The sequence below is a fragment of the Stomoxys calcitrans genome, chromosome 1 (genome assembly GCF_963082655.1).
Source record: "Stomoxys calcitrans chromosome 1, idStoCalc2.1, whole genome shotgun sequence".
In the NCBI taxonomy this organism is placed as follows: domain Eukaryota; kingdom Metazoa; phylum Arthropoda; class Insecta; order Diptera; family Muscidae; genus Stomoxys; species Stomoxys calcitrans.
In genome coordinates this window covers 206,780,556-206,796,108 of record NC_081552.1, presented here as the reverse complement: position 1 = coordinate 206,796,108, position 15,553 = coordinate 206,780,556, and the positions used below count along the sequence as shown (strand labels likewise).

The 15,553-nt window shown below is 41.3% G+C and overlaps 1 protein-coding gene across 3 annotated transcripts in view; it reads right to left on the bottom strand.

Moving 5' to 3' along the window:
* The window catches only part of LOC106091818 (cell adhesion molecule Dscam2), a 113,145-nt gene that overhangs the window by 89,475 nt on the left and 8,117 nt on the right, over nucleotides 1-15,553 (bottom strand). For all 3 annotated transcript variants that reach the window (XM_059370046.1, XM_059369985.1, XM_059370058.1), the window contains exon 3: nucleotides 6,209-6,360. In XM_059370046.1, the coding sequence (XP_059226029.1) occupies nucleotides 6,209-6,360 (152 nt within the window). The remainder of the gene's footprint in view (nucleotides 1-6,208; nucleotides 6,361-15,553) is intronic.

Below are 15,553 nucleotides of genomic sequence, written 5' to 3'. Positions count from 1 at the left end.
ACGATTCAGATCATATTGGACACGTTTGCTGAAGGTCATGGGAGAAACCTTTGTAAAAAATTTCAGCCAAATCGGATAATAATTGCGTCCTCTAGAGGCTCAAGAAGTCAAGATCCAATATCGATTTATATGGCAGCTATATCAGGTTATAAACCGATTTTAACCATACTAAGCACAGTTGTTGGAAGTCATAACAAAACATCTTATGCCAAATTTCAGCCAAATCAGAAAGGAATTGCGCCCTCTAGTGGCTCAAGAAGTCAAGATCCAATATCGATTTATATGGCAGCTATATCAGGTTATAAACTGATTTTAACCACACTAAGCACAGTTGTTGGAAGTCATAACAAAACATCTTATGCCAAATTTCAGCCAAATCAGAAAGGAATTGCGCCCTCTAGTGGCTCAAGAAGTTAAGATCCAAGATCGGTTTATATGGCAGCTATATCAGGTTATGAACCGATTTGAACCATACTTAGCACAGTTGTTGGAAGTCATAACAAAACATCTTATGCCAAATTTCAGCCAAATCAGAAAGGAATTGCGCCCTCTAGTGGCTCAAGAAGTTAAGATCCAAGATCGGTTTATATGGCAGCTATATCAGGTTATGAACCGATTTGAACCATACTTAGCACAGCTATTGGAAGTCAAAACGATACACCTCATGCAAAGTTTCAGCCAAAACGGATGAGAATTCCGCCCTATATGGCTGGTTTATATGGCAGCTATATCAAGTTATGGGCCGATTTGAATCATACGTCGCATGTAAAGTTTCAGCCCAAACGAATGAGAATTGCGCCCTCTAGTGTCTTAAGAAGTCTAGATCCAAAATCGGTTTATATGGCAGCTATACCAAAATATGGACCGATGTGGTCCAATTACAATCTCAACCGACCTACACCAATAAGCACTATTTGTGCAAAATGTCAAGCGGCTAGCTTTACTCCTTCGAAAGTTGGCGCGTTTTCGACAGAGAGACGGACGAACGGACAAACAAACGGATGGACATGGCTACATTGACTTCAAATTTAAGTCGATAGAAATTTACTACCGAAAGAATGTTAATCATCTTTATTGACCAAGTTTAATGGGTTCGTCAATAAAGCTTTATTGGTCAGGTGAATAAACCACATGTGTTTCATTTCATTCGCAAAATTAGCTGCTTGTTGCGGTTTGCATGCCGGCGGCGTCATTGGGCCATACTTCTTCGTCGACGTTGTCATTCGTCACATTACTGTGAATGGATAATGCCACCGCATCATGCTCACTGATTATTTTTGGCCTGAATGGGAGGATATGGGCCTGGACGACATGTGGTTTCAATAGGACGGTGCTACAAGCTACACATCACATGTTACAATTGATTTATTTAGGAGTATGTTTGATGAGCGTGTTATCAAGAAATGGTCGCTTCGTTCGTGTGATTTGACACCTTTAGAGTCTAGACTATTTTCTTTGGGGCTACGTCAAGCCTTTGGTCTAAGCCAACAAGCCGAAGAAGTTGGAGAAGCTCAGTGCCAACATTGAACAGGAATTAGAGCAACCTTTTTCGCTGAAAAGTGTGGCCGAGTCACCGAAAATTGGATTTAACGTATATCCACCCTCAAAACCTACCAAATATACATATATATACCAATCATGGCAATATGGGGCTCAAATCAAAGGCATTTGCGAATAGAATACGAATCTGATATCCAATTGCCGAGTGTGGACATCTTTTCGGACATTAAAATGGAGATAAGGGCATTAACAACCAGGACGGTAAGGTCGCGAACAGTCTTGCAGTGTAATAAGGAGATAAACGCCTTCTCTGAGGATGGCATAATCTGCATCGTTTGGGTGCCGGGTCATAACCAGGTAAAGGGTAATGAAAAGCCGGACTATTTGGCGGTAAAGGCCAGACGATTGCCGTCAAAAAAACTTGGTCAACCCAAAGCCTTTCGGGTCGACGCAGCCCGGGTAAAGGGTGTGGGCGACGAATGCTGTGGAACAGCGAAACGGTTGGTAGAACGGCGAAAATCCTATGGGGTGATACGGATCGTGAGAGGACAAGACCATTACTGAAAGGCAGTATGAGTTCAGTATAGCTTCTGGTATCATAACAGGACACGTAGGACTACGAGCTCACTAATGCTAAATTGGTGCGGCAAGTGATAGCATGAGTAGGATATGTATGGAAAACGATGTGACGTTGGAGCATTTCCTATGTCATAGCCCGGCTTTCGCGGCTAAAAGACACCGATACCTAGGTGAGAACACTACACCAGTCATGAACCAACTTAGGTGCGTGTTATGGAAAACAATTACGAATTTTGTAAGTAGCACGGAATTCTTTTTTCGAATACTGGCTTAGGTGGATGTCCATAGTGGCATGGGCTCTTTTCAACCTAACCTACCCTAATGTTCCGAAAGGCGCGATCTCGGAGGTGGCTGGTGCGATTAAAGCGAAATTTTGTGTGCTCTCTTACAGTGACCTAGAAACAAACATGTGGTAGTGAAATTATGGATGGGGTACCTATGGCGCCGCCCTATGATCCCCAAAACCAACCATATATATACATAGACCAAATATGACAATATGGGACTCAAATGAAAGGTATTTAAGATAAGAAAACGTATCTGATATCCAAATATCGGACCAAGTGCTGGGGGACCACTATCCAATATCTTTCATTTGATACCCATATTGTCCCTATCGTTCCACTTTAGATTTTGATATTCCAATATCCGCCCCCTTCCTGACCATATTCGTAACCTACTCTAGAATACATTTTATTAGAGCCCCATTTCGTCATTATCCTCCAATAAACCTATTTTGGGGGTTTTGGGGTCGGTTATACCCTCTATCATAGGATGGGGGTATACTAATTTTGACATTTTGTTTGTAACTCCTCGAAATATTTGCCTAAGACCACACAAAGTATATATATTTTTGAACGTCATTACATTTTAAGTCGATCTAGTCATGCCCGTCCGTCTATCTGTCCGTGTGTCCGACTGTCCTTTTGTCCGTCCATCCGTTTGTTTGTCCATCTGTCTGTCTGTCAAAAGCACGCTAACTTTCGAAGGAGTAAAGCTAGCCGCTTGAAATTTGGCACAAATACTTCTTATAAGTGTAGGTCAGTTGGGATTGTAAATTGGCTATATCGATCCATGTTTTGATATAAATAGCTGCCACATAAACCGACCTTGGATCTTGAATTGTTGAGCATCTAGAGGGCACAATACTTATCCGATTTGGCTGTAATTTTGCATGAGGTGTGTTATTACGACTTCCAACAACTGTGCTGAGTATGATTGAAATCGGTTTATAACCTGATATAGCTGTCATATAAACCGATCTGGGGTCTTGACTTCTTGAGCGTCTAGAGGGCGCAATTCTCATCCGATTTGGCTGAAATTTTGCACGATGTGTTTTGTTAAGACCTCTAATAACTGTTCTAAAATTGGTTCAAATTGATCCATAACCTGATATAGTTGTCATATAAACCGATCTGGGATCTTAATTTCTTGAGCCTCCAGAGGGCGTAATTATCCGATTTGGCTGAAATTTTGTACAACTACTTCTCAACATACCTGTCAAATATGGTTGAAATCGGTCTATAAGCCTGATACAGCTCCCATATAAACCGATCTCTCTATTTTACTTCTTGGGCGCAATTCTTACTCGAATTAGCTGACATTTTACACAATGACTTCTACTCTGGACTTCAACATTCAATTCAATTATGGTCCGAATCGAACTATAACTTGATATAGCTCCAATATTATAGCAATTCTCGAAAAATGCGATCTATTTGACCAGGCCGAACTTATCACGCTTTTACTTGTTAATATCAAATTCGTACTTTACTCTTGAATACCTTTCATTTAAGTCCCATATTGTCCCGATCGGTCCACTTTTATTGTTGGGTCGTACTTTTGGTGTAAGGGGGAGGTTCCGCCCTCTTTGGATATCAAAAAACTTAATTCCTATTGCTCCTTCCGGACCACTCCCCACAATCTGTAGAAATCTCAAAGAAATCGGTTTAGCCGTTTTTGAGTCTATGCGGATGAAACACATGTACAAACTCACAAGCAAACAAACACAGAAACAAACAAACCCAAGTTCATTTTTATACCCTCCACCATAGGATGAGGGTATACTAATTTCGTACAAACTCACAAGCAAACAAACACAGAAACAAACAAACCCAAGTTCATTTTTATACCCTCCACCATAGGATGGGGGTATACTAATTTCGTTATTCTGTTTGTAACCGCTCGAAATATTCGTCTGAGATCCCATAAAGTATATATATTCTTGATTGTCTCGATGTTCTGAGCCGGTTTAGCAATGTCCGTCCGTCCGTCTGTCATAATCACGGTAGAGGTCAAAAGTGTATAGCTTGCCGCTTGAAATTTTGCTCAGATACTTGCAATTAATGGAGGTCGTTGGGGGTTGCAAATGGGCCATGTCGGTTCAGATTTAGATATAGCTCTCATATAAACCGATCTCCCGATATGATTTATTGAGCCCTTGGTAGCCGCAATTTTTGTCCGATTTGCTGATTGGCTGTAGTGTTCTGTTATGACTTTCAATAACTGTGCCAAGTACGGTCCAAATCGGTTTATACCCTGACATAGCTCCCATTTAAACCGATCTCCCGATTTGACTTCTTGAGCCCCTGGCAACCGCAAATTTTGTCCGATTTGACTGAAATTTCGCACGCGACGTTCCGTTACGTCTTCCAACAACTGTGCTAAGTACGGTCCTAATAGGTCTATAACCTGATATAGCTCCCATATAAACCGATCTCCCGATATGACTTCTTGAGCCCTTACAAGCCGCAAATTTTGTCCGATTTGGCTGAAATTTTGCACGCGGCGTTCCGTTACGACTTCCAACAACTGTTCCAAGTAAGGTCTTAATCGGTCTATAACCTGATATAGCTCCCATATAAACCGATCTCCCGATATGACTTCTTGAGCCCTTACAAGCCGCAAATTTTGTCCAATTTGGCTGAAATTTTGCACGCGGCTTTCCATTACGACTTCCAACATCTGTGCTAAGTACGGTCTAAATCGGTCTATAACCTTATATAGCTCCCATATTCACATATCCCATTCTTGAGCCGCTGGAAGCGTGTCATGATCGTCATGACATTTTAAGTCGATCTAGCCATGTCCGTCCTACTGTCCTTCCGTCCGCATGTCTGTCGCTAACATTCGAAGGAATAAAGCTAGCCGCTTGAAATTTTGCACAACTACTTCTTATTGGTGTAGGTCGGTTGGGATTGTAAATGGACCATATCGGTCCATGGTTTGATATAGCTGCCACATAAACCCATCTTGGACCTTGCCTCTTGAGCCTCCAAAGGTGGCAATTTTTATCCGATTTGTCTGAAATTTTGTACAACGGATCCTCTCATGTTTATTATGGTCTCAGTCGGTCTATAGCCTGATACAGCTCCCATATAAATCGATCTCTCTACTTTACTTCTTGAGCCTCCATGGGGCTCAATTCTTATTCGAATTGGCTGAAATTTTGCACAAGTCTCCAACATATAATTTACTTATGGTCCGAATCGGACCAAATGTGTTCCATGGTGGAGGGTATATAAGATTCGGCCCGGCTGAACTTATACCGCTTTTGCTTGTTATATACGCCGATAGAATATTGTTAGTCAAGCGATATACACATAGTCTTATCGTAGCATGGTATTTCACTGGAAGCTTTTTAATTGTTGTTGATGTTGTTGTAGCAGTGTGTTGTACACTGAGGCGGGAGCCCTTGCCGATGAAGGACTTCATCGGGTCAATCCGGTACATGCAAACGGCTGCTGCCTTGGGATAGGGGCAGAAAATAAATATTCAAAGAATAATTTTGTTCCATATAAAGTAAAAGAAGGCACAGCGGAGCGGGAGCTAGTGTGGTAACAAAAGCGCACCCTATATTCAAGTGAGTTCATCATTAGGAAAAGGGATTTTCCTAACATTGTACCCACCTTAAATTGTAAGGTGGGTACAATGTTACCAAAACTAAACACTACAAGGCAAAGATTGGGATCAAGCTAATGTAAGAACCCCCATCCCCCTGCCCCCCCTGGTTATTGATTGTGTTCATAGTAATCGGATTAATTTCCATCAAAATCATAGATAAAGCCATTGAAGCGTTCAATCTGTTTACAATCAGTTACATGAGGAATTATGCAGATGATGCACTTACCATAAATATTTAATCGGGCAGCATGTTGAACACGTCCAGCACGATTCTCTGCTATGCAGGCATATTCGCCACCATCCTCGACCATGACATGGGTAATGTTAACGTGGCTAATGACATCACCGTGTACGGTAATGTATTGACCAATCATGAATCTAAAGAGAAAACGAAAGGAAGTGAAGACTTCATTCAAAACAGAGACATTTCAAATATGTGTTAAAGTTAAAGAAATAATTTCAAACTATCCAAGCCCTCGCAACTCGTTCAATGGAAATTTAGAGGCCAACAAAACCAAAGCTTTTATATGCCCCAAACTACAGTTTCATAACAAATTTCATTTATTGCCTCAATTTTTTTCGTTTGAAAATCGTTTAATATCAACAAAACAGGAAAATCAAGTTTTAAATCGATCCAAATCCTTTTATTTATTCAGTGCTGTATGAGATTTGTTTTTCACCTGCAGCTGCAGCAACAGCATCTGCTGGTGCGCCTGTATTTCAACAGATACCAGGGTTTTTATAATGACTATGGGATTTGGCAAAAGTGAAAAAAAGATATGAATGTGCTCCCAAAAACAAAAAGAAAAAAAAAATGAAAAATGGAAATTTGCACAAACAAGGGATTAAAAGAGAAGCACCGGCAAAAGGAATTTCCTTGAAAAAACAAAAACTGCCGGACAATAAAGAGCAAGTCAAGTAAAATTCAGTTTTCATTAAGGCATCTTGACACAAATAGGACTGCAGATCCATTTCTGTATAGTTTCCCTTCCACAAAACAAGAAAAAACCACATAAAAATTTCTTGATGTGGTGCTGGTTGCAAATTTTGTTTTTGTGGTAAAGAGACTTGATTTAAAGGTAAAAACCCTCATGCAAATTAATGAACTGAAAATTATTGCTTTCTTTGTGTATGGCAATAAGTAGCATGGACGACTGGTCATTGACTACTCAAAAAGATGCTGCTGGGGTGCAAAAGGCCTTTTCATTATGCCACTCAAAGATGGGGAGAATAGTATGAATAACCTGAAACGAAGACACTTAAATCGTCATAAGTGCAGTAGTTTGTTTCTGCTCAGTGGCATCGTTTAGTGTCTTTTTTTCGATTAAATAAGAGGCCATCCAATTATTTTAACACAACTCTTACCCCGTGCCCAAGCATCAGTTAAAGAAAAGATGAGGTACCCAAAACATATAGAATAAGAGCGCCTGGAAAAAGACCAGGACCGAGCAATTGCAGAATCTGCAATTATCAAGACAACTGTCCATTTGAGCCCGGTGGACAAGACTTTAAAATTACAATTTTTACCCTTGAACACTGCATTCAGGAACAGGAGCAAGCTTATCACACATCAATGAGTGCTGTTCGATTAAAGTTTTAGCTCAATAATAAGGAACTTCCTTTAATAGCTGAGTACGAATGATCAGCCGGAGTGCGACACCTCTTGAGGGAGAAAAAGACATTAAATCGAGAAATGGGTTTATATATCATCTATATCCAAATCTGAAACGATAAGGATCAAATTTTAGAGGGATGTCCAAAGGCCTAACACAACTCACTGTCCCAAATTTCGGCGACATCGGACAATAAATGCGCCGTTTATGGGCCCAAGACCTTAAAAAGAGAGATCGATCTGTATGGCAGCTATATCCAAATCTCGACCGATCTGAGCCAAAATGAAAAATGGTGTCAAAGGGCCTACCATAACTCACTGTTCCGAATTTCGACGAACTCGGACAATAAATGCGCCTTCTATGGGCCCAAAACCTTAAATCAAGAGATCGGTCTATATGGCAGCTATATCCAAATCCGAACCGACATGGGTCAAATTAAAGAGGGATGTCCAAAGGCCAAACACAACTCACTGTCCCAAATTTCGGCGAAATCGGACAATAAATGCGCATTTTATGGGCCCAAGAGCTTAAATCGAGTGATCGGTCTATATGGCAGCTATATCCAAATCTGGGCCGATCTGGGCCAAATTGAAGAGAGAAGTCGAAAAGCCTCACATTAGTCACTGTGTCAAATTTCAGCGAAATCGGATTATAAATGCGTCTTCTATGGGCCCAAGACCTTAAATCGAGTGATCGGTCTATATGGCAGCTATATCCAAATCTGAACCGATCTCGGACAAATTGAATAAAGATGTCCAGGGGCCCACCACAACTCACTGTTCCAAATTTCGGCGAAATCGGACAATAAATGCGTCTTTTATGGGCCCAAGACCCTAAATCGAGTGATCGGTATATATGGCAGCTATATTCAAATCTAAACCGGTCTGTGCCAAATTGAAGAGGGAAGTCGAAAAGAGTGACACAAGTCACTGTATCAAATTTCAGCGAAATCGGACAATAAACGCGCTTGTAATGGGCCCAAGACCTTAAATCGGGTGATCGGTCTATATGACAGCTATATCCAAATCTACACCGATCTGAGCCAAATTGAAAAAAGGTGCCGAAGGGCCCAACACAATTCACTGGCTAAAATTTTGCCGAAAGCGGTCAATAAATGCGCCTTTTATGGGCCCAATACCTTAAATCGAGTGATCGGTCTATATGGCAGCTATATCCAAATCTGGACCGATCTGGGAAAAATTGAAGAGGGATGTCCAAAGGCCTAACACAACTCAAAGTCCCAAATTTCAGCGAAATCAGATTTTAAATGCGGCTTCTATGGGCCCAAGACCTTAAATCGAGTGATCGGTCTATATGGCAGCTATATCCAAATCTGAACCGATCTGGGTCAAATTGAAGAGGGATGTCGAAAGCCCTAACACAACTCACTGTCCCAAATTACGGCGAAATCAGACCATAAATGCGACTTTTATGGTCCCAAGTCCGTAAATCGAGGGATCGGTCTATGTGACAGCTATATCCAAATCTGGACCGATCTGAGCCAAATTGACGAAGGATGACGAAGGGCCTAACACAACTCACTGTCTCAAATTTCGGCGAAATCGGATAATAAATGCGCCTTTTATGGTCCCAAATCTTCAAATCGAGATATCGGTCTATATGGCAGCTATATCCAAATCTGAACCAATCTGGCCCAAATTGAAGAAGGATGTCGACTGGCCTAGCACAACTCACTGTCCCAGATTTCAATAAAATCGGATAGTAAATGTGGCTTTTATGAGCCTTAGACCCTAAATAGGCGGATCGGTCTATATGGGGGCTATATCAAGATATAGTCCGATATAGCCCATCTTTGAACTTAACCTGCTTTTGAACAAAAACAGAATCTGTGCAAAGCTTCAGCTCAATATCTCTATTTTTAAAGGATGTAGCGTGATTTGAACAGACAGATGGTCACACCGACACACAGATGGAAAGACGGACGGTCATGGCTAGATCGTCTAAGATTTTTACGGTGACCAAGAATATATATACTTTATGGGGTCGGAAATGGAAATTTCGATGTGTTGCCAACGGAATGTCAAAATGAACACACCCCCATCCTTCGGTGGTGGGTATTATTAAGCTCGGTGATAATAGACCTCCTATTTGAAGTCGAGGATTCATCGAAGATTCATAACTGACAATGGTTTATACTGAATAAACTGCCTATACAGGGTGAGGTGATATCAGTCATCGTTTTTGCCCAAAACATTGGAGAGACCGATTGACCTGAAGGTGAGAGGAGGACTGATGCCGGAGAACCTCGGTGGGGCACAATACGCATTCCTCAAAGGCAGGTCGGTGCCCCTACACGAAGTGGTAGAGTTTGTGTTGTCCCTCCGACAGAAGGGGATATTCAATAACATGAAGATAGGATCGATAGTCAGAGCACTGGACCCATACTCTACTAGTAGAGTAATAATATGCTTTATGGCAGGATTATTAATGCGAACATGGGAGATAGTGTGGTCAGGAGGCGGGTGAAAAGAGATCGCCCCAGGAAAGGGTTTTCTCGCCGATTCTGTGGAACCTAGGTTAGGTTTAAGTGTCTGTCTGCCTTCACACTCACTTGACTTTTTCGTCCATTGTGATACCACAGGAACAGAAGAAGGAAAATGCCTTCTAGTTCCTACCGTTGAACCTTCCAGATCGCTTTCACAAGCCCAACAACTTGCGAATGTTCACATCCGCCAAGTCAGACAGGTTCTCGAAGAAATCAGAACCTAAAGTGGAACTCCTTCTGACTGCTAATATGTTCTATTGTCTCTTCTTCTTCGATGTCCTCATTGCTTCTGGAAAAGTCGTTGATGGTCAGCATGTTCAGTCTGTCAGCATGTTTTCCGATTAGACAGTGACCTGTTATGACGGAGACAAAGACTGAGACGTCTGTTCTAGCCAATGACAGCAAAACAGTAGACCTCTTCAAGTCTAGATTAGCCCACATAGTTTTGGAATGCTCACAGCCCGCTCTTTGTGACCATCTATCATTCGTTGTTTTTCGATTGTGGTCCTGCACACTTAGCTTACGTGTCGCTAGAGGCATACCCACAGATTCCAGTGTCCCTGGAGTGTGTTAGGTAGTTCCTAGTCTTGCAATTTCGTCCGTTTTACAATTCTCTGGGATATCTATGTGGCCCGGCACCCAGAACAGGTGAATTTTAGTGAAGTTGAGGGCGGTTTTTGTGTTCAGAGATATGTTCTCTAGGGATTTTATGGCTACCTGGCTGTCTGAGAAGATATTTATGCCAATCGTCGTTATGATGTTATATTTTAGCCATTTCATCACTTCCTTAATTGAAGGATCTCCACTTGATGCAACCTGCAGTGTTCGAATAACCTTTTCGATATGATCAGTTCTAGATCTTAAGAATACACCCCAAAGCCCACCTGGTCGTTTAGTTTGGAACCATCCGTATAGATGTCTATGTAACTTCTGTTACCAGGAATATCGTACTTCCAATCGGTTCTATCAGGAATAGTGGAACCGTACTTTTTATCAAAAAGCAGCTCAGGTAGGGTGTTATCCACACTGCCTATAACATCGGAGATTGTATCAAGGATCACATAGTGTCAGTAGCCGCCACATGACTAATGAGAAAGCTCCCGTAACCTCACGCCAGTGGTCGCTGCAATTTGTCTAGTCACAATATCCAGAGGCATAAGATGTAGCATCAGACGGCTGTGATGCCTAAACAAGCCATCCTTTGGATCCGTTTTAGTATTAAACAGTAGGTGGACTTTTGAAGCGCCGTCCACCGAACCACAACACCATATAGCATTATAGGTTTGACAACTGCAGTATATACCCAATGCATGACACGCGATCTAAACCCCCAACTTTTGCCAATGGCTTTCTTGGAGATGTATAAGTAAAGAGTTGCCTTTCTTGCCCTTTTTGAAATGTTGGATTTGAAGTTTAATTTCCTGGAACATTCTCCTCTTGCAAGGAGACAGGTGCCATTGTAGGCAACTTGTATCTCTTGCTGAAAAGAACTACTTCTGTCTTGCACGGATTTATACCTAGACCACTCTCGGGAGCCCACTTTGCTGTTGCACCTAGCTTTTCCTGAAGTATATCTCTTAAAGTGCTGGGAAATTGTTACCCTAACCGCAATTGCCACGTCATCAGCATACGCGACCACTTTTACACCTTTTTCTTCCAGAGACAATATTATATTCTTAATGGCTACATTCCAAAGTAGAGGAGACAGTACACCTCCTTGAGGTGTTCCTCTCCTTCATGATTGACGTCGGTTTTACATTATTCAAGGCACCTTCAATGTCAAGAAATGCTACCTTGACAGCGAGAGCACCCTCTATGTAGCCGAGTAGGTCATGAAGGGCTGTTTCAGTGGATTTGCCGTTTCTATATGTGCATGCTGGCGACAGGCGATCTCCAGGGATCTCTGCCCTAAGATGTGTTTCTAGCAACCTCTCAAGAGCATTCAGCATAAAGGATGACAGACTAATAGGACAAACATTTTTCGCCTTCGTGTGGTATTGTTTTTCTGCTTTCGGAATGAATATGACCTTTGCGTCGCTCCATCTCGCATTTATACATGACAATCTGATACATTCTGTGGAACCTAATGATAAATGAACTCCTGTTTGGTCGTAGATGGCACCAGGATAATCGCTTATGCGGGCAACGTCACACAGTGGTAGAAAATCGAAAAAAAAACGAGTAAAAAACATGCCGTGTGAAAACGAGTAGAGATATTTCTTTGTAATTTGAAACGGTTCGAGAATTTTGAAAACCGGAACACAAAGGAAGATTGACAGCCTGAAATAATTTGCGATAAACTGCCCAACCTGTGGCCTGCCTTGTGCCACTTTATCCCTTATATTTATGCCATGGGACAAACAATTTATCCACCTGTTGCTTAGCATATGGTTTATCCAATCTCTAAGGACCGGGTTCACCATGTTATGGTCTAAGGATTGGATCAGTGTGTCAGTACGCACGCATTATTAAAAGCCCCCTCTATGTCAATGCATACAGCCAGAGTGCACGTTTTGGCATTGAAGTATTCTTCTAATTTATGCACAACCTCGTGCAGGGAAGTCTCCACCGACCTTCCCTGGACATCGGCATGATGTTTGCATTTGAGAAGTTCGCCGTATGTCCTGTTTTTATCATGGTACCCACAATACGTTCATGGTTTTGTGTAGGACATAAGGCGTGTAGGTCTATAGGCCTTTGGTGACGCATAACTTGCCTTGCCAGGCTTGGGTATAAATAACCCCCTTGCCTCCTGCCACGCTTTGGAGTATATGCAAGTTCAGGCACGCTGTGAAAATAGTGGCTAAATAGTCTGCCTCCTTCTGCAGTAACGCCGAAAATATTCCATCAGGTCCGGGTGACTTTAATGGTTTGAAGCTCCTCAAGGCTTCCTTAAGCATAATTCCGTTATGATAAACCTTCGATCACCTCATTCCTCATTTCCGGTGTTTCCGTGAGTCCCGTCGTATCCTGTGGAAAATGGGGTTTCTTCAAAAGCCTTAACATGTCCTCCGTTGTCTCTGCTCCCATTCCCATGTCGTCTAGTAAAGTTTCAGTTGGGACATGGGTTTATGAGAGAAACTTTTTCATCGGCGTCATTAACACTATCGACTTGTTCGAGGAAATGCTTCCAGGAGGCTCATTTTGCCGCTCTGGTATTCTCATATTTTTACTTGGGCCTTGCCTAATACACATTCCAATAAACTTCTTCTTACAACGTGATCTGTTAAAAAGTCTGCGGACCTGGTTGCCCAAAAAGTAATTGCGGATTTTTCATATAGTCGGCAAATTGACAAATTTTTTCACAGCTAGTGACTCTGTAATTGCCATCTTTCTTCTGTCAGTTATCAGCTGTTACTTTTAGCTTGCTTTAGAAAAAAAAGTATATTTGATTAAAGTTCATTTTAAGTTGTATTAAAAATGCATTTACTTTCTTTTAAAAAGCCGCAATTACTTTTTGGGCAAAACAATATTTCCAAATATTGCGAATCTCCCCGGTCATGCAGGGTTTTTTAAGGGCTGATATCCTTTCCCGATGAGAACAACTATCTTTGAAAAAACCCCATCAGTGCAGCCGTAATCCTGTTGAGATTTTCGTCAATGTCTTTTATGCTCAACACCTAAGTACCGGTGTCTTTTAGCCGCGAAAGCCGGGCCATGACATAGGAAATGCTCCAACGTCTCATCATTACTTGCCGCAACGATTTTGCATAAATGAGCTCGTAATGTGTCCCATTATGGTACCAAAAGCAATACTGACCTCCGTCTTACTTCCTTTCAGTTAAAGCTTCGTCCTCTCACGATCCGGATCACCCCATAGGATTTTCGCCGTCCATCGTTCGTGGCCCACGCACTTAACTCGGACTGCATCGACCCGAAAGGCTTCGGTTTAACCAAGTTTATTGACGGCGGTCCTCTTGCCTTTACTGCCAAATCGTCTGGCCTCTTACTCCTTAATGACTTGGCACCCAAACGATGCGGATTGTGCCATCAAGTAGGCTGAAGTAAGTATTGGTCTAATCACGCTACTGTAGAGCCAGTGGACGATCCTCGGATTCTGGCCTGCATTAACTGAGCACGACGAAATTTGGCATGAAGTTTTTTCTAGTATCTTTTCAGATCACTACTCAATTTCTTAGATATCGTTTCAGATTTAAATATTGCTCCCATTATATGTATCTCCCAATTTTCACTTTAAGGGACTTAACTTCATTTGGAAATCAAAACTTTTATCACATATTAATAGAGACAATTTTCAGCAAAAAAAAAGTTCAACCTTTAACTCCATGCAGTTTATGCCATTTTAGTTACAGACTCCTCTCCAATCTTTATTTCTTCATGTTTGCTGCCATTTTACCATGTGTTTTGTACATTATGGAGAAAAAGCTCTTTAGTTTATTATTATTTGGTATCCTTGAAATGTTGATGCTCTTAGCTAGGCTCTGACTTTTAGTTACACCTGAGCACATACACATTCCGATTTCCATCTGCATATGTCTGATAATCAGCATATTGTTCATGCGATTTCAACAAAGTCATCCATACTGATTAATGTGACAATGTCAGGGGGTGGAGTTGCAATATGCTGCCCCGTATAGGAGATTGCTGCGAATCCAAGGGGAAGATCACGATTTGTTTGTGCAGTAAGCAATTAGAAATACATTGAAATTTGCACATGGAACATTCATCCATTCCAATATGTATATGGATGGCAGGAAACGGAAGCCATACACATTGCCATTTGTTCATTATGCTATATTATGCAAGTGTGTGTGTGTGTGTGTGTTTGTGTGTTTGTATATGTTAAAGGATATTTTACTTTTAATCATTACAGCACCATAAGCGACGACGTCGGCCTTTTGGTACAAGAAAAAAAAGTAATAAAAAAACTTACATTTCAACAACCTGCCTGTTTCGCCGTGTTTCAATGTTCCCTCTTTTGGTCTCTTGAGAGACATTGACGCATGTATGTGTGTTTATTCCACAGGATATACGACTGTACACACTTCCATCCCTTTCCTAGGTACACAACATTAAGCCACATTAAGCTGAATTTGTTGGTAATGAAGAAAACAACGAGCACACAGATAAATGTCTGACGCTGTATTGTAATTAAAAATCTTTAGCAAACAGTAAACCAGGGGAAAAAAAACGAATTAAAATGAACGACAATATTTGCACAAAAACACAATGGATGGATGAGAACAGTTTGTAGTTCTAGACAGGATATTGTAGCATTTTAAAATGGCTTTAATGCAAAAGTTAATTTCCTACATTTACAAATTATCCAAGGTCCGTCCTTACGTTTGTGGTATAACAGGTGTGTATGTAGCCTTTGTTACAGGACCTTTCAACTAGGGCTTCCTATCATTTAAATTAAACAAAACAAATTGGGTGGACGCTAGTGTTGAGTTGTATTATTGGGAAGGAGTTTATATGGCATTATGTATCA